We start from the raw sequence: 19,371 nt of genomic DNA, 5'->3' as shown, positions 1-19,371 counted from the left end.
TAAATGTACACCACAAATATTTATCTTTATCTAAATTTTGAAAGTTATGATAATCTTAAACAAGGAAATTCAAATTAATTCCTGTAAAATATAAAAAAAAGAAATATATTTTGTTCGATACCTCTCTTGAAAGTGAGTCTGCAGTGTACCCATAGTTACCAGTTCACTTCACTTTGGCTCATCGTTTTTCGCTCACTATCTTTCTTTCACCCACTGGTTTTCATTCACGCATTTTTAGGCAACATTTGGTATCTCGCGGCACTTGCCTCTCCCAAGACATCATCGAGAGCATATAACTCTTCATCATCAGTTTCCACAACGTGCAAACAACCACTTTATTGACGTTACAGAACTTTGTTAATTTTGTATTTTATTTTTTTCCTAGCAACAGATCGTCGAAAAATGTGATTTATTTTTATTTAAAATTTTGAATATGTACAAAGTTACAGAGTCAGGAGGTCATTCACTAAAGTCGGTAGACATTGCAAATTCAAAACCATGACAACTGATATTGTTGAAGCATTGTATTTGCCGTTTCGTTAACGATTTGCAAATTATCGGAGTTTCGTGAATGACGCCCTCACTTTCTAAGAAGGTATCGAACAAAACCAAACACTCGAGATTAAGGCTGCTTATTTCGCGTGAAGGAAAGCTTGGCCTTACTGCAAATAACTAATTTAAAAATCACGAGCCCCACAGAGTAATTTTCATTCTTCTAAAAATTGCGCCTAACAGTATTTTGACGGAATTCCATTACTGGTGACCTTTGTGCGTTCTGAGAATCCGAAGAAATTTTTGAGGTATCGCCAGTCGTTAGTGGTAGAATACGAGTAGATACCTTGTTTTGATTGGCTTTTTTGAATTCTGTATGATCATGTAGCAAATGTTTATTAAAAAATTGACAGAACTAAAAAAACACAGGGACGCAAAATGTTATTATTAATTGTTGTCCTGGTTGCATTCATTTCTTTTAAAGATGTATTGAAATTTTTTTGAAAGTTTTCGTCGCTTCGGGTGTGTCACGAAGTCAAGTTTTTCTTTGCATTTACAACTGATATACCTGAAGTAACGTCCATTTACTTGAGATTTTCCTATTTTCGACAAAAATAGGTCACATTTAACCCGAAGTGTCCCCCACGTTTTGATTGAAGTGTCTCCATCCGATCTACGTGTTTCAAATGAAATACATATGTTTTTCGTATTGCAGAAGGACGAAGTGTACCTGAACTTGGTGTTGGAATACATCCCAGAAACGGTATACAGAGTAGCACGACATTACAGCAAATCAAAGCAGACCATCCCGATAATTTTTATCAAGGTACGTCGATCATTATCGGGGTTGTAGAAGTAGTGATTGGAATTTTTGCGCGTTAGATAACTTCGATTGATATTTCGTGAAACACCTCAAATTGATCCGAGCGTTTGGTTTACAGTTGTACATGTACCAATTGTTCCGATCGTTGGCGTACATCCATTCGTTGGGCATCTGTCACCGGGACATCAAGCCGCAGAACCTTCTCCTGGATCCCGGCACTGGCATACTGAAGCTGTGCGATTTCGGGAGCGCGAAGCACCTGGTCAAGGGTGAACCGAACGTGTCGTACATATGCAGCCGCTATTACAGAGCGCCGGAACTGATATTCGGCGCCATAGACTACACCACGAAGATAGACGTGTGGAGTGCGGGATGCGTCCTCGCCGAACTCCTACTCGGACAGCCGATATTCCCCGGCGATTCCGGCGTAGATCAGTTAGTGGAAATTATCAAAGTTCTAGGCACACCGACCAAGGAACAGATCAAAGAGATGAATCCGAATTACACAGAATTCAAGTTCCCTCAGATCAAGTCTCATCCTTGGCAGCAGGTTGGTCCAACGCATTAACTTGTTTTTTTTTTTACCACATCCGACGTGGATTGTCGCATGCGGCACTAACAGGAAGTAACCTTGACACAGAGTAGATGTGTGTGTGTGTGTGCGTGCATCTTTGCATATTAAACGCATCGGATCGTGCAGATCGTTTGTTCGAGAGTACCACCGGTAGTGTACAAAGAGAGGTAGAGTAGTCGAACGCAGAGAGTGAGGCGAATGCTGAAAAGTGTGCGACCAAGAGGGAAGAGACGGAGAACACATGTACGGTTTCACCTTTTCAGTAAGCTTCAAAAGTATAAACAGCGTAAGGACTAAATTATTTCACCCTTTGGAGTTTTTATTGATTGTTTCCTAAAAGGTACACTTCATAACGATTACAATTTGCTTTCATGTTTTGTTAAATGAAAATTGTTAATTTCGTTAAAATCACATCCAAATTTAATTTTTCTATAATTGATTCAAAAAAGTGAAATTCACGCATAGTTATCTGTGCCTGAAGTGGGTCATTTTCTGACGTGTATTAAGTGTAGTAAGATCGAAACCATAGAAACCATACAAAACAGTGTGTGAAATGCAATTTCACGCATACGACTATTTCTGTTTTTCATTTCACGCACTGTTTTTTTATTAGTTACCTAGCAACATGGTCACTGCATTGAAACTTCAGAGTTCCTTCAAAAATTTGAATTTTTAATTTCAATTTTTTGAATCAATTATAGAAAAAATATTGTTTATATTTCGTGCGCGAAGATGTTTTTGTGCATTCAAAGGCTTATACTGCCTCGACCTTCGTCTCGGCGTAAAAGATCTTTTCATGCACAAAAAACACTCTCTTCGCGCACTTAATATAAAAATAACTATTTTCTTTAATAAATAAAAAATAAACACAACGGAACGAACCAACGAAGACCAGAATGCACTTTAATGCACATGTACGTAATAGTACTTTTTTGTGTAAATTCGAAACTTGTGTTCAAAAATATGTTTTTGTTGCAATTGATTTAAAGTTTTGTATTATACTTATCCATTCAAATTCGGGAATATTACATTTTAATTTAATGGAAGTTTAATAATTAAAATTTTTGTTAAAGCACTTTTATAATTAATAATCTTTCAACTTGTACATTAATTACTGCGGGAAAATGAATCACTTAACTTTTCTTGTTTGAGAAGGGGGAACAGTGACAGAGACATTTCCATCTCAGAGCTTAATTCTTCTACTGATGAAATAATGTGTGATACGTACTAAAAGATCCAAAAGTTTCTAGCTTCGTTGACTGAGGGAAAGTGAATTCTTAATTTTATGAATAATAAATAAAATTGATACCGAAATCGATTAAAAACAGTTGGCTTACATGTAAAGTTCATTCAAAAATCAAAAAACCACTACCTCTAGCTTTAGGTTGGTAAAATTTAAAAAACCCTAGGTGACTATAAATTATGACATTTATTTGATTCAAAATCAAATTCAATTGCTTTGAATTTCGTTCATTTTGTTTTATTAGCAGCACGTTTCATTTATTTACTGATTCTTATTATTTTTACTTAAACATGCCCAGAAAAACAAGACACTTAATAAACATTTAACCTCAAAATTACAAGTCTCACCAAATTTTACACTAGACAGCGTTGTCGATAGTAATTATCGAGGAAAATGCGACGTTGGTGGTTTTTTGATTTTTGAATGGACTTTATGTTATTTTGGCATAATGGGAGGGCATGGAGATTTTACATTTAATTTGGTAGTTGAGTGCGATTCAAACCAGAACAAGACATCATGTAGTTTGCGTAGAAAGGCAATTTCAGACGTCGACTTAGTCCATTGTTTCATGTGTATGACAGTGGCAGCCTTAAAAAGTAAAACTTTTCCCGTTTTTACGGTTATTGTTGTCTATCACTTGTGCTTGGGTACCACTTGTGTTGTGTAAAATAAAAAAAACCGTGTTAAAAATTCAAATCAGTTTTGCCCGTTCATTTCGTAATGTTTATTATTTTCATCCGTAAATAGTAATTGTTTGATACACCACTGGTCACTTTAACGGCGCGCCTCTTAAACTCCGCCCTTGCCCTTTTCTGGTTTGAATCAATCTCTAAAGCGGACTATTGAATTAGGTTGTATTTTCTAAGTTTGAGGTTATAAATAGCGTCAATGTCTAGTGCATTGTTGTCAGTTTTACTCGTTTGCAATAGAAGAATACTCGGACATCACGGAAAATTCAGCAACATGTTATGTTATTTTGATAGGTCCTCATGTCAGGCACTTTGGTGATGGAAATCAAACAGTGTGTCCAACGTTAAAAAAATTAATCATGGCCTCGCATTATGCCAAAACAACGTGAACGGTGTTTAGAAACTTTTGAACTTTACAACATGTAACGGAATGAAAAAGCGAATAATCAGAAGTAAAAAATTATTTAGCTATTGACGATGAGGACAAATTTGACTTCCGATGTTTTTTTTTTTTTAATTAGACAAACAAGATCCAATTGTTATAAAATATTGTACAGATGTTTAAAAGCTATCGATAAATTTGTTGTGGAAAGTAATTAATTTTGCCTATGTTCTATTGATTTACCGCTTTATTTATTAATTCATTAATTGACTTATGCTGATGTAATTTTGCTTTTCATTCACAGGTCAATAATCATACAAATAATAAAAATATTGGTATAAACTTTACTTCCAAATGCGTTTGACTACTTTTCCTTTTTTGCATTATCGTATGTACTGCTCCCAGATGCACAGCGCGATTGAGGGGTTCTAAACATCCATATACTAAATTAGATGTAATAAGAATCTAATGAACATAAACTAGTGATCGCACAGTATCGTTTGTAATTATTAACAAAATGAAACGAGTCATTTGTGTGAATTTTACATCTGATTCGTTTCATTACCGTTCATTTTTGGCACTTACTTTTTGAGTAAAATAGACTCCTCACGCAACGACTACAAACCAGACGTTCCAACACTCGTCTTCTTTTTCATCACCTTTGAATTAGGCATAATTTGGTTGTGTCTCATGACAAATAACCTATACTAACACGTTGTCACAGCACAGGCTTGTCCTAATACAAGTAAGTTTGATGAGGACGTCTGTTTGCAGTTTTTGCTGTCGAGAATGTCTCTACCGCATTGTAGCACCAATCACCAAAGAATACGTGTAAGTGGCTTTGGTTACTTGCCGTCATTCACTATACTAAAAAGAATTTTTGTGTGGCCGACGACATCTTAACGCTTCCTCCCGTCCAGTTTTGTCGAGCTAAAATTATGCGTAGTTCGTCTGGTTTAACGTTCACAGTGTGCATGTCCGTGTCTGTCATGATTTATATGTGACAGTGGTCATTTGTAAACCCCTCAGGGGCTAATTGGACAAGTTTTTATTTATTCTGTTTGTATCCAACTAGGACTAGGAAAAATTTGAGCGGCATTGAGATTTCTCTAGTGACAATGAGGAATGAGCGTGGAGGTGATCGACTATTTATGTTGCACCGAAATCTCGTACACTTGGTCGCACCTTCTCGAATTTTATCGATCATCATCGCTGTAGGAAAGAAATGTGTCGTTTAACGTGCTCGGTTTAACTTAACACATCGTCATGACGATATTAATTACGTCGAATAAAAATTCATCCTGGGTTTAAGGCGACCCAATCGAGACTGGATTTATGGCCTGACGAAGGATGCAACACATCAAAGTGTCACGCACGAGGCTATACCCCCTCGTGTATACGCATTTTATTTTTAATATGTGGTTGAAGCTGAAATATAAATGCCTAAATTCACGCACGGTGCGTCTGAATGAAACTAAAACCGTGAATCTAGGTTTCTAGGAAAAAATGTGAAAATCATACTGTGGAGGCTTTAAAGTGTTACGAATGAATGTTGTTTTTTTTTTTGTGGCAAGTAGGAAATTACTTTCTTGCTCAAGAATCGTATTGTTAACGTAACGACATTGTAAAGGTGGTCGATAGGATTTGAAGAGAAAAACTAAAAACGTTAAATTAGTGTCTGGCTCGACAAAGGACGAAAATTGCGAAACTGGCACGAATTATGTGATAATGTGGGGGGTACATTAATCACGACAAAAATGAGCTATTGTTTAAAAATGTGGGAACCGAAATTGTTGCAAAAAGTACAAAAATTTAGAGATTTTTCTTGTAGATTCTTACAAGTATCTCTGTGTTACACGAAACATTTCTTGGTATAAAAATATTCTGAATATACAGTGACTGGCAAAAAAAGTTAGCCATCATTTAAATGTCAGTGTCATTAAAGCATTAATTACACATTTGGATTTTGACGTGACAGAAAAGTGATGCCTAATTTTTATTGCCGGCCATTCTACGTTAAAGTGTACCGGCGATCAAAATTTTAGAGGAAGTTCAATGGCGGCGGACAAGCTAGGGGTGCCAAAAGTTACGCCAGAGTATCCGCTATTGACAAAATGGCAAAAGTTTTGTCCGACAGAAAGTTTTGGGTGGTATTAGTACAGGGTCATTATAAATGATTGTCCCATCGCAGTTGGCGTTGGTGACAGGGTTTAATGTGCCGCAAGCCTCATAAAATGAGTGTGACTAGTATCGCCGATAGGTGGCGCTCCTGGCGATAGTGGAAATCAAGTTTACTAGTTTGGCTAACGTTGCGAGGCTGCGGCACATCCAAAATTTGTGTGGGTTTTCAACGCCAACTGCGATGGGACAATCATTTATGACCCTGTACCTGGCAACTATTACTAGTTTTTTTTTTTTTAACAATTGTCAAAGTGTGTGTTGTCATCTTGGTATGAGCCGCTACATATTAGTTATTTAATGGTTACTAGGTTGGCAACGTAAAATGTCAATTGTATGTCAGCCATGATCGTCTTTATTTCTTGTCTTTTGGTATAAAATTTGCTTAGACCTGAAACTTTTCTGACTTTTGAAAGTTATTGAGATAACCTCAAACCTGATCTAAGGAGATTTTACAATACAGATGTTGCGAAACGAAAGGTTTTATAAAAGATCGTTTCAGTAAAAATTGTATGATAGGGGATATTTTGGGTTCTTTTTTATTTTTATTTATTTCATCACATATTTCTATTTTTTAGTAGCGATTGCTTTTAGTGAAATGGACCTTTACAAATAAGGATGCTCTTTGTCGTACAGTGACGTCACTGCGCAAAGGAATTCTTCGTCCTGTGAGACAACAAAGATGTTGACCGTTGAGCTAGGTAACTTCGACGAGTTAAATCAACACAAACCAATGGAAATAAGTGTAGTGAGCGGTCAACTGTTCTTCACAATGTGCAGATTTCCTGCGCATATTTTCCATCTCTTATAAATGTAAAGGTCCATTAGGCGAATTAACCACTTTGTTATTAGCAATCAAAGTGTATAAGATTTTTTTTATACAATTATGCTCAATGTAGACTAGAGAAGATGTAACAAAGTAATCAATATTTTTATACTAGTACAAACACAACAAAAATATCTCATTTTTCAACTTCTAAAAAGCACTCGGATTTTATATTCACTCTGTATTTATTTAATTTTGAATTGAATAATTTCGTCATGTCTTTGCCAACAGCTCTTTCGTTACAGTGATTTCTACATATTTTTATTCGTTTCTCCCCAAAAAGAATGTACATATTACAGTCACTGTTGACGCAGTAGTCTCGCTGGAACCATAGCTAATTGGACTAAATTTTATGGTTAATTTTACCAACCATTGACATTTTCAAATATTTATATTTGTTTTATTCGATTACATTTCAGTTGTGACGTTGAACTAGTAACCAAACCTATAATGAAATGTCAACAAGCATTGAAGGTTTTTAATCGAAATTTTTCCAGCCAATCACCAGCTCATTTGTTCGCTTTAATTAACCGTCGACAGGCGCATCGTTTCTTTTCTTTTTTTGTCCGCAACCTTACATAAAATATTTGCCGAAAATGTGTTAAATGAATAAAAAATCGTGCGCTACTACGTTAATCTAAAATAAAAAGAAACTGATTGTGCACAAAGCCAGAACGAACATGGCGTGACACGGGATTTTTTTATTGGTCCCGTAATGTGTAGTGCCAGTTCATGTCAAGTCTGACAAGTACGCACATTTTATTTAGACTAAGAATAGTATTTTGTCGATGTTACCGACTCGTGCTGTCGACGATTCGTGTGTATTTTCTTTGTTCTGAGTTAGAAAGGGTTTTGAGTCAAGAGGAACAATGAGTATCAAGAAACGGAAAGAAGGAATCGGTATCATATGTCAGTGACACTCTTATTAATTAATTTGTGACTCGCTAAGGGCAACAGAGATGTCAGTTTGTTTACGATGAGATTGTCACACAAACAATTTTAGACACATACTGAAAAAAAAGTTACTTAAGTCGGTTTTTACTCTTGAAGGTGATTCATGTGAGAATGGCCCCTCTGAAAAGACTCGAGACGTTAAGACCATTCACATTTTCACCACATGTGTAACGTACCAGTGTTTATAGTTAACGATAAGATTGATGTCTGGAACCAAATTTAACCTTCACTCGTACGTAGTTGCATCAAAATATTATTGATAGTATTTTATATAATTGTAATTATCAACTTTTCAATTATTGGCGACGTTTGAGTAATCTTTGCGTCTGTAAACGCGCCATTGCATAACAATTGTAATTTCTCTGTTACTTTAAAAACATTTAAACATAAACGTCAGACGATTTTTTTAGTCTGATTACCGTTCTGTCGAAAGGAAATAATTTTGTCTTGACGATATATTTTTTTTAAGATGGGACAAGCACACTGAAGTTGGGTTCATTGCTAGATGAACCGCAGACTACCGAGTACATTGTTTACAGATAATTGTAAAGAATGTGTATCGAGATGTCTGCATTTGTCACTTGGTGTGTCTTTCGAGAGCTGTGTAACAATCGAACGTTGTGTTTAGGTATTCCGGGCACGGACTCCTCCGGAAGCGATCGAGCTAGTGGCCAGACTGTTGGAGTACACTCCATCGTCACGGATCGGTCCTTTGCACGCGTGCGCTCACGCTTTCTTCAACGAGCTCCGAGACCCCAACACTCGCTTGCCGACCAGTAAAGAATTGCCTCCCCTATTTAATTTCACGGAACAAGGTAAAACAGGAAAAAAATTGGTAGAGAGAAAGTGAACAACGATGTGGTGTTGTTGTAGAATTGAGCATTCAACCGACGCTGAATGCCATATTGGTACCGCGAGGGGTCCAGGAGGCTACGAATAGCCCACAAGATGGCGCCGCATCATCGGGAGCGACAGATCCGAACGAGACGACGGCGGCTCCAGTACAAGCGACCGCCGCTGGAATACCTTAAGTAGTTCAATCCTCCGGGGGGGTGGTCTCGAGGAAGACCGACCCCACCCGCCCCACCTCTCCCTTATAATCTAGTAAGCGATCTGTGTGAGATTGTTGATTGGGACAGCTGTACTATATTTAATATACGTGCGTTTGTACAGAATTTGATTAGTTGTTTGTAGATGGCGTTTGTTTAATGCCCACTTGTTTTAGCGCGTTTATTTTTACAAATTTTGTTGCGTTATGAGTATTTCAGTTGCATTGAAAAATCTGGTATCGCACCAATCACAATATATGTACATATTATTTATACATAAAAAGATTGTAAATTTTAAGTAGGTTTAGTTGGAAAATTAAGTAAGGTTTTCTTTTTCATAGAGTTGGAGCAGATTTTTCAATGATATTTTGGATCATATTTGTATTACCAGATATCAATTCGTATATATATTTTTAAACAACAAAATAAGTTATTAATAACGTAGATCTTTTATTGGTGATTTTCATCGTTATATGATTAGTGGTTTTAACATAATTTACTTACGCAAAGCATTTGGTGTTAATTATTTAAGGTTATTCGTTTCGGTATGAAGTAGTAATTGTATAACAACCTGACATTGAGATAATATCCAGGACCGTAGAGTTAACAGTTGGTGTGAATATGATACGAGTATACAAAGGAGAAAGATATTTAATCTTGAAATATTGTGTACTTCTAGCTTACGCTTTAGAAAAAAAAAATGAGTGAAACATTACAACGTAGAATTATCCTAATGATCGTACTAGCTTACGAAGTGCAATGCGTTAACATTTCTGAACACGCCTCCAAGAAACTAGGACAATTATAATTAGTTTCCATAGATGTGCACTGTCTACGGTTTGGAGTTATTTTTTAAAGCAAAAAGAAATTTATTAAATAATATGTGCAAGTGTGTTATTTTGACATAGCCAAATTAATAACAGTTTAATTTAAGGTAAAAGCACACTCTCCTTCATCCTTTCCCTCCCACCAACCAATCGCAATACTGAAATATTATAATGACAGTTACTCAGATTTTGATGTTTCCTAAAATGCGAATAAATCATCTGAAATATTAAAGTTCGACTTTTTCATTTCTGCACCCGTCTTCACTGAACGCTTTGGGGTGTGCTTGTACCTTAATTGGTAACAGGTGAAGTTTTAGACATTTTAACCCAATTCATTAGGACGGTGGGTGGGGTATTTCGAAGAAGAACTCTGTCCAATCACAATTGACTTGATTGATATGATTTGATAGATCTCAGTTGACTTTGTTTTTAGTCATTTTTTTAGTACGTCTTCTTGTGAAGCTGGCGAACTTTCCATCGCCTAATCGATGGAGAGGATTATCGAGAAATGTCTAGAATTTATTTGCAATGAATGACTTCTACGCTAGTAGTATTTATGACTGTATCGGTTAGTTTTAATGATGGCGTCTGAGGTCACTCACGTGTGGAACTAACCTTGGATTAGTCTTTTTGAACGTTTATCGCCCTATTACGAGCATGTATTTATAATTAATATTTAATAGATATATTTGTTATGTAAATATCTTGTTTAAATGACATCATTATCTATATATTTTGTGATTATTAGATGCAAATGCTCTAGAGTAGAAAGTCAAGTAAATATAACATATCAAAATGTTTTCAAACATTTTTTTAATGAGTAATTAGTTCAATTTAGTTTGTATTTGGGCGCGTCCCGAATTAGTCAAGACAGAGTATATTTAATTTAAATGATTTAGTTCTGAATTGGGAAATCGATATAGAATTATTTTCTTTACCAAGTGAGATTGGAAAAAAATTATTAAGAAACAGCTTTGTGTTAGAGTATGCATTCTATGAATGCACTTTCATTGTTGTATCATGAACTAAAAGTGCGCCCTCCCTGGTACCAAATCCTAGCGGCAGCATTTTTCCTTCATGTTGTCATGTGTAGCATCAACTAGCGAACTGAAGCAATTGTAAATAACGGGAATTTTAGAAGAAATTTTGAAGGCAATAACCGAAGCTCTGTTCATTCAATAACAAAAATTCATTCGACATTCTAGCAAGGCACTATGAAATTTTGAGAATTGCTTCACGTTTACGCAGCGATAGGGTTCTCTTTATTGCCTTGTAAAATTGTAATATTGTAGACTAAATTATCATACATACTTCCTGCACAGCTTATCTAGACACGACAAAATCGAAATGGTTGCTTCGGTTTTAAGCGTCAGTAATTTTTCATTCTGGACAACCAAATATACTCCTAAAGGCCCGCTCAATGTGCAGGTAAATTCTTAAAGAGAAATCGTTCACTATTTCGGAATCTAGTGTAAATTTGTAAATAAGCTTTTACAACATATTAAACGAGCCTACATTCTCCGATTAACAAAAACAGTTTTGAAACGTGTAACCAGGTTATGTTTGGTTGGTCCTCAATAATAACGATACTGCTACTCTTAGTAAGTCCCTAATACTATGTAATTTTATTTAGAATATTTAGGCGGATTATATTTGAAATTCTTTTCAGCTCAATGTTTTATGCTGTATATATCTCTTGCTTATTGTATGTAAACTTGACACTGGAATATGCAATATATACCATGAATATTTAAAATATAAAGAAAGTATTAAAAGTTTATTGTTTGTGATTCAACCCAACAATACTTTTTTCATCATGTACGGTCGAGCCGGTCTCAGATCTTCTTCTCCCTCGGTGACGCATTTGGCCGAGCACAAGTACTGCAACAGCGGGATCCGGTACTTCCCGCAAAAGTCCACGAACTTGACGTGCTCGACTCGATTATTAAAAAACACACCTGCAACCGATCGTTCAGCGACAACAACAACAAACTACCAACTCACCTCTGCAGTTGGGGTTGACACAGTGATGAGCCGAGCTCAGGTAGTTGAGTAACGTAGCGGGGACATCCCCGGTCTCGACTTCGATGTGGTGCAGTTTGATGACGCGCGCGGACAGCTCTTTCAGACTAGCAGTGTTGTGTCTTATGTTACTGACAAAACGTACAATTAACGGGTTGTCGCGGAGACTTAACTGAAACAATATCGTCGTAAGTCATTGCTGAACTGTCAAGGTAAGTAGTTGGTACCTCGGTCAGATTTTTCAGTGCCACTATTTCGGGAGGAAGAGTGCGGAGTTTGTTCTTGTGGAGGAGGAGGGACTTCAGATTGTGTAAGTTTGCGATGTTCGAGGGCAGGCTCTCGATGATGTTGTCGCAAAGGACCAAAGCGTGGAGCTGTTTGAGCCGGCCCAAAGTCGACGGGACCTCGGCTAGTTGGTTGCCACCCATGGACAAGATTTGGAGACTGCAAGAATGAATTGTGAGTGGCCACTTGTCACGCAGAAGCAGATATCATTTGCAAGTGTAAACAAATCGGAGGCATGCATCTGTGCCATGACTTCAAATGAACTGGTGAATACTTGATTGGGTGCAATTACCATTTGACGCGCGGAGAATAACAGCCTTGAACCACATTTTCACTCACCAGTTCAGTTTCCATATGTTTTTCGGGATGGTTTTAATTCTGTTACCACCTAGATATAAATATTTTAAGCTGTTTAGATCGTACAGTTGTTCTGGGAACTGTTCGAAAAGATTTCCGCTCAAATTGAGCTCTCTCAGAGTCGAACTAACTGTGAAAGCCTTCGGCAACGACTCGTTCTTCAAGCAATTGTTCTTTGCGATTAACGTGGTCAGTTGCCAGCTTTCGAAAACGTCTGGCAACTCTCTCAAACCGTTGTTGCTTATGTCTAAAACTTGAACGTTGCTGAACTTTGCGATGTTCCTCGGCAGCGTCGACAGTTGATTGTGGTGCAGGATAATGATCTCGACATCTTCAATTTTTCCGGAATCTTTGCCCAATTCGTCTAAATTCTCCTCGACTTTGTTGGTGTCTAACAACAAATACGCAAAATCAAGCACTTTGCCGTTACTATCACTATCACTGCTGTCCGAGGTGTAGTTGTCCATTTTAGTGGCGCGTTAAGTCGCGAACTGAGTCAAATGGGGGCATGACTTGAATATTTCTTCTTGATTTATGATAACTTCCTTTGAACTGTTAGCCTTTGATTAAAAATACGAGATTAAATAGCTAAAGTTCATCTCTTATCAGAAGAATTTTTTGTGCCATCAGCTTATTGATAGATACTTTGATACTTATTTAAAAACCGTTAAATACTTCCCGCGATTTAAATACTCGAATTGCAATGTAACATAAACATATAAACATTGCACAGAATTATGATAAGATACGTACGATAACCAGTATGGATATGGATGGTGAGCGTTATGGAAGTTGCGCGACGGGGAAACCGCAGTAGTCTTACACTGTAGGTAAATAATAATTAAGAAATTAAGTTTTTCGTTTAAAAAGTACAAAACATAATCAGAATCGATGAAAGTGGAAATGGAAGATATAGACGACAGCACAATCTGCGATTCTGTGGTAAGCAGATGACTCAAATTCTTGAACAATAGTTTTTGACATAACCTCACTTCCTTGTAGTCTTCCTTAGTGGAAGGATGCAGATTACCAGTTCATATGACTGGTACTTCAGATTGGCGTAAGTAGCTCAGAACAACACAATTCACACTTTTACCACGATTAAATTTCAGCACTGGCCGAGATTATCAGTATTAAGGATGTACAGGGTGCAAAATGCTACTACGTTCATTATGTTGATTGTAAGTCTTTGTCCCGCACAACTGAACAAATATATTGAGTTTTTTTGTAGTTAATAAGCGACTCGACGAGTGGGTCACTGAAGAATCTTTAGATACACGAAAAGTACACTTTCCCAGACGCGATGGGGGGAGTAATACGGGGGTTTCTACTCCAAAGAAAGCGCACATTGGTGGTGGTGGTCCAATTGGTTCAGTCTCGAGGTACGGTTCGATAAATGAGAATTTGTTGAATAAAATTGATCTTGTAGACCTTCGAGTCCTGTTGCTGGATCAGAGTTAGTTAATGGCAGCGCGGTTTTAGCCGCAGCGTTACAGAAACGAATAAATAGAAAAAGAAAAGGACCGTCGTTGGAGAGCGAGGATTCGCAAGATGGGCCCGCACAGTTGCCTCCAGGGCCGCGACAGTCGGGTAGTATGGTGTCTCACCACGATGATATTGTCACGAGGATGAAAAATATAGACCTTATTGAGTTGGGCAAGCACAGGATTAAGCCGTGGTATTTTGCACCCTACCCTCAAGTAATTATTTTAATTTCAGAAGTTGAAATTTAAAAAAAATTCGGCTCAAATCCTTTAATGGCCACATTTATGTTGACAAAATTTGCTAATATCTAGTTTCTGTTTTTTTTTTTTTCATTTTTCTTTGAGTGTTTGATGATTTGTGACAGGAGATGGTCAATTTGAGTTGCATCTACATCTGTGAATTCTGCCTGAAGTACCGAAAAAGTAGAAAATGTCTGGAGCGCCATTTGGTCAAATGCAATTTAAGACACCCACCAGGAAATGAGATTTACAGGAAAGAGAACGTATCATTTTTTGAAATTGATGGAAGGAAGAACAAAGTATACGCACAAAATTTATGTTTGTTGGCAAAGCTGTTTCTGGACCACAAAACCCTCTACTATGACACAGATCCGTTCCTTTTTTACGTAATGACAATTTTCGACAGTCGAGGCTTCCACATTGTTGGATATTTTTCAAAAGAAAAAGAATCCACAGAAGATTATAATGTTGCGTGCATTTTAACGATGCCACCGTATCAGCGAAAAGGCTATGGAAAATTATTAATCGAATTTAGTAAGTTAGCTCGAGTTGCGTTTACCAGATGGGTACAGTCGTTTCCAGGTTATGAGTTGTCTAAATTCGAGGGTAAAACGGGATCGCCTGAAAAACCTCTTTCCGATTTGGGGCTGTTGTCCTATAGGAGTTATTGGGCCCAAACGATTTTAGAAATATTGATTTCTATGAAGCCAGTCGGTGACAATGAGAAGCCACAAATAACGATAAAGTGAATAATTTGCAAATTAATAATGAAGGATAATTTTTGCAACACTGTTTTAGTGAAATATGTGAACTGACGAGTATTAAGAAAGAAGATGTGATCTCAACGCTGCAAAATTTAAATTTAATCAACTATTACAAGGGACAATACATAATTACGTTAAATCAGGAAATCATGCAAAGTCATAAAAAAGCGATGGAAACTCGGCTGATCAGAATAGATCCGAAGTGTTTGCATTGGACACCCAAAGATTGGGGTAAACGAGCCAAGTGGTAGGTTTTATGATTAAATATTTTTTTTAATCAGCGCTGGTTATTTTTTCAAGAGTTCCATAATCCGTGACCTAGCTTTCCGATGTTTTCCTGTTCCCCAACCATGAATGAAAAATCGAAGTTTACGACTTTATTTTGTGTGTGGTGTTTGTGCAAATGGTTCTCGTTCAGAACTTTCTCTTATCTTAGAAAAAATTGAATTAAAAGGTTATCTATTAAAAAGAAACTTCGACTTGTTAAGTGGATAAACCGATGCAGGTAAGTATAATTAATTTTTTTTGTGTTATTGAACTGTTACGAAATTTTTATTATTCCCAATTACTTGTTAAAATCCTAGTTCTATTTTATTAATTTTGTGTTGCCATTTTTATTTTTCCTATTTCGGATCTTGACAACAAAATAAAATGGCCAAACATGAGTATCGTTCATGACACTCCAACAAAAGTACCGTAATAAATAAACAGAAGTAACTTTTTGAACTTTTTACTGCCCCGTGGTTTATCAAGATGATTATTTTCAGTGCAAAGTATCTGAATTGGGGCTAATGTTATTGTTTATGTGATACACAATTGCGTCATGTAGACTGAAATCTCTCATTAGGGACATCTCAATTGCGGATATCTTCTCGTGTGGACAATTTTTTATGTAACACAGAAAATGAATATGTACAGGGTGGACTCGATATACATCAGATCAGAATATTAAAGCCCTAGGATCTTCAGACCATTTGTGAAAATCATACGTATTCAGTTTTGCGCTATACCTCCGCTTGAGGGCAGTTGCGTACGCCACTGATATCACGTTAGGAAGAATAGACAGTATACGTTAAGGTAGGTTAGTAACAAGTTTACTAACCTGACCTAAAAGTACCATAATAAATGCTCAAATGTTTTCCTTGATTGTCAACGCCGGCTTGCATCCTTTGCAAAGTTTCTGATCGCACATGAGCGGGGTATGGTATCCGTGATCCGTACACCAACTGTTACGTTTCCATAAGACAAAATCGAGCTGACCAGGAAATGGGTCCGTAGCGATCGATTCACTTTGCTTCGAAATTGTTGTTTAACCAATTTGTGACGACTCTTGAACGTGTGATGGAGCTCCATCGTGTAAATACCATCATGTCGTATAGCTAAGGGTGTAGGCATCTTTCAAAAGGTTTCAAGACGTTTCGAAGAAAATCTAACTAAATACCCTGCACCATTTATCAGCGACAGTGCATCTTAATCAAACCAATCCAAAAGTTACTGGTACCTGTGTTCGAGGCCTAGATGAGAATTTTCGTTAGACCATCCCATGGATGTAGTTTGAATGTTTTAAATCTTCATTCAAAGAAATTAAGGACAGTAGCAACGGAGAAAAAAATTCAAATCCGAAGATGACTTTACACAGTAAAGAAGAGACGAGAAAGAGCAATTCATGAAATATCTAAAGATATGCATCTCATAGATTACTACTTGCCCAAAGGCACAATATGACCGCAAGACATCACGCAACATTGAAATCCCTCAGATTATTGACCCATGTTTGCACGAATGGTTCTGACGTATCCCTCTTTGTTTATATTTTGTTTAAAAAATATGTGTAAAATGTGAGACAGTTTAACAGAAATTGAAAGATAAAAAACATATGCTTGTTTACTCTTGATTCCATGTTGAGCTTCAAATTTTCACTCTCTGCTAATATAACATCCTGTTACGTTACTAATTTCTTTCATTTTCCCCAGAAAATGCAAACATTTTTAGTACTTAACGACTTTTTTTTGTGGCCTCGACTCGGTCTGGCAGCAGTTTCCTCGAGAGTGCAGCGACCGAACAGGTGGAGGATGTTGACTGCCCGGAGCTCGGGAGAATAATACAGAAATAAGGATTTGCAAATGGTTTATTGTCGCCCCAAACTAAAGGATAACACTCTTTTTAGACTTGAACAATTTACAAGTACTGTGCAGTGGTTTTCCGAGTCGTAAAATAAAAATTTGAAATTCTTGAAAACGCGACAAAAAAATTCTAGTAGAAATAAGGAGAGGTAAACCGACCCTTGGAACGGGCGCCTTAAATTTCCGCATTCGGAGGGAGGCCCTTCGACTCCCTCCTCACTTCAAGAAAAAATAATAATAAAACTTAGAATAATCGAGATATGACTCGGAAAAGAACTTAACAAAAAAAAAAAAAATGGGATGGAGCCGAGTCGAAGACCCGGCCTAGTAACTTACCCAACATCAATTTAAACCAATCTGAATTGACCCGAGATACCTACCTAATTTTCTGTTAAAATTTTTACCAGTCATTACCGCCAAACTATAAACACGTAAATAACTTTATAAGCCGCCATATTGGACATTTTCGCAAATAGTACATTTAGTATCATTTCCAACATAAAAACACATGCCCTTTCAACTGGTAATGTCAAATTTCCATGTCACCTCATTATTTTTTCGAGCAACCCCCACCCTCTTCCACCCCTCGAAGTCGGATTGACACCAAACTCTATTCGGTGGTCACTATTACAGAGTTATTTCCAATGGCAAGATCCGAGATTATTTTGTTAAAATTTTCAGCAGTTATCGCCGTCGATCTATGAAGACGTAAATAACCTTATAAGTCCGCCATATTGGAAAAATCCGCAAATGGTAAACATCGTTTCCGACATAAAAACAGATGCCCTTTCAAACGGTAAAGTCAAATTTCCATGTTCCCTTATTATTTTTTCTACCTACCTCCACCCTCTTCCACCCCCCGTGGTCCGATTGACACCAAAAGCTTTTCAACTCGAGAGACCATGAGTAAGTTTGTGTTGGTCAAATTTGAAAGCAATCGGTCAAAGCGTTTTTGAGTAATCGTGGGAGAACGAAAAGTGGGACAGACAGACGCACAGACAGACATCATTCTAAAAACTTCATTAACGTGTTTAGGGGACCTCAAAACGTAAAGATCTGATGAAATTAGCAATTCGAAATTTTGGACCGATCACAATAACTTACCTACCTTTGGTCGGGTAAGTTAAAAATATGGCTTGCACCGATGCGAGGTCGAAGGCGAGATGATAAAGAAACCCCCAAAAAAATTAACGACTATAAGAATAGAATTTTTCTAGTTGAACAATGACCGAAATTGAAACGGGGTGTTAACGCTGGCGACTTTAGTTAATAAAAGAAAATCTTTGAGGAAGTTACGGCTATCGGTGACCTACAAAGGTTTTTCACCACTCCTCCGGGGCTTGATCCTCGAGAACGAGTGAAATCCTGGTTCCTCTGGGAGAGCCTCGGGGACAACGATTAACAGCAGACCTGATGTGGCTGATGATCCGCTCTACGGCGTTTGATCCACGCCTGGGCCTGGATCCTCTGGAGATTCCTTGCTCCTACCAGCCCTCGTCGACTCCGCAGCAATTCCACACCAACACCTACTACACAACTCACTACCCCTTTAGACTCCCCTTGAACACTTCAAAATACTCTCTCCGGCAAAAACGTCGTGGACTTCCTAGACTCGTTCCTCCCTTATATCTCTTTTGACCCCTCTCCCATGGATCTTTTTCGGCGGCCCCTTAAGGTGCAAAAGGGTAGTAATGTGCTAATTAATAATGACTAATGGTGATAATAATAAATATAAATCCAGACCGGTAGGTAACAAAATAAATTAATACATAATCAAAATAAAGTTCCCATTGCGACCCGGATTAGGTCAGGTCAGGTCAGGTTATCAGGGTTGGATTCACAAATGAAAAGAATTTTTCTCCCTACCGGTTAGAAATGTAGGCTGTGGATACCTCATTTGAGGTGAGAAAATTCAACTTTCTCGCTAAGGTAAGAAAGTTAATCATGAAATGTTTATGGTAAAACTGTACCAAAATACAAATGCCAAAGTGAAATAAGTTATTGATAAATGAAAGCCAATTCAATGAAGTAAGTTGGTAGGTCAATCATATAATCTGGA

At 37.3% G+C, this 19,371-nt stretch overlaps 3 protein-coding genes across 10 annotated transcripts in view; 2 read left to right on the top strand and 1 right to left on the bottom strand.

Annotated features, from left to right (window-relative positions):
* Positions 1-11,815, top strand: part of LOC138133761 (glycogen synthase kinase-3 beta-like) — a 37,542-nt gene extending 25,727 nt beyond the window's left edge. For all 6 annotated transcript variants that reach the window (XM_069051717.1, XM_069051715.1, XM_069051711.1 and 3 more), the window contains 4 exons: positions 1,208-1,318; positions 1,434-1,865; positions 8,790-8,976; positions 9,035-11,815. In XM_069051717.1, coding sequence (XP_068907818.1) covers positions 1,208-1,318; positions 1,434-1,865; positions 8,790-8,976; positions 9,035-9,192 — 888 coding nt within the window. In that variant the 3' untranslated portion in view covers positions 9,193-11,815. The remainder of the gene's footprint in view (positions 1-1,207; positions 1,319-1,433; positions 1,866-8,789; positions 8,977-9,034) is intronic.
* LOC138133763 (leucine-rich repeat-containing protein 58) lies at positions 11,801-13,282 on the bottom strand. The gene is made up of 4 exons (XM_069051721.1): positions 12,684-13,282; positions 12,287-12,503; positions 12,042-12,231; positions 11,801-11,995 (listed from the first exon to the last, which is right to left on the bottom strand). The coding sequence occupies exons 1-4, from the start codon at positions 13,166-13,168 to the stop codon at positions 11,829-11,831; spliced, it is 1,059 nt and encodes a 352-aa protein (XP_068907822.1). The 5' UTR covers positions 13,169-13,282; the 3' UTR covers positions 11,801-11,828.
* Positions 13,283-13,412: 130 nt separating this feature from the next.
* On the top strand, positions 13,413-15,911 carry Tip60 (Histone acetyltransferase Tip60). Of its 3 annotated transcripts, XM_069051719.1 has the most exons (9): positions 13,413-13,643; positions 13,704-13,761; positions 13,814-13,882; positions 13,933-14,083; positions 14,131-14,401; positions 14,551-14,959; positions 15,008-15,170; positions 15,224-15,436; positions 15,490-15,911. In XM_069051719.1, coding segments are annotated over exons 1-9 (1,386 nt in total). In that variant the 5' UTR covers positions 13,413-13,592; the 3' UTR covers positions 15,491-15,911. The 3 variants fall into 3 exon arrangements, with proteins under 3 accessions (XP_068907820.1, XP_068907821.1, XP_068907819.1); XM_069051720.1 differs by lacking the exon at positions 15,490-15,911 and having other exon boundaries at positions 14,554-14,959; positions 15,224-15,469; XM_069051718.1 differs by lacking the exon at positions 15,490-15,911 and having other exon boundaries at positions 15,224-15,469.
* Positions 15,912-19,371: the final 3,460 nt, after the last annotated feature.

Source organism: Tenebrio molitor, chromosome 6 (genome assembly GCF_963966145.1).
Source record: "Tenebrio molitor chromosome 6, icTenMoli1.1, whole genome shotgun sequence".
In the NCBI taxonomy this organism is placed as follows: Eukaryota; Metazoa; Arthropoda; class Insecta; order Coleoptera; family Tenebrionidae; genus Tenebrio; species Tenebrio molitor.
This window is presented reverse-complemented; position numbering and strand designations above follow the sequence as displayed.

What these genes read in the sequence shown, in the direction of transcription:
- LOC138133763 (XM_069051721.1), bottom strand. Translation starts at nt 13,168, where the DNA reads ATGGACAACTACACCTCGGACAGCAGTGATAGTGATAGTAACGGCAAA. An exon ending in AACATATGGAAACTGAACTG is followed by an intron (nt 12,504 to 12,683) that starts GTGAGTGAAAAT and finishes TCATTCTTGCAG; the next exon opens with TCTCCAAATCTTGTCCATGG. An exon ending in CACTGAAAAATCTGACCGAG is followed by an intron (nt 12,232 to 12,286) that starts GTACCAACTACT and finishes ATATTGTTTCAG; the next exon opens with TTAAGTCTCCGCGACAACCC.
- Tip60 (XM_069051718.1), top strand. Translation starts at nt 13,593, where the DNA reads ATGAAAGTGGAAATGGAAGATATAGACGACAGCACAATCTGCGATTCT. An exon ending in CTACGTTCATTATGTTGATT is followed by an intron (nt 13,883 to 13,932) that starts GTAAGTCTTTGT and finishes GTTTTTTTGTAG; the next exon opens with TTAATAAGCGACTCGACGAG. An exon ending in AAGCCACAAATAACGATAAA is followed by an intron (nt 15,171 to 15,223) that starts GTGAATAATTTG and finishes ACACTGTTTTAG; the next exon opens with TGAAATATGTGAACTGACGA.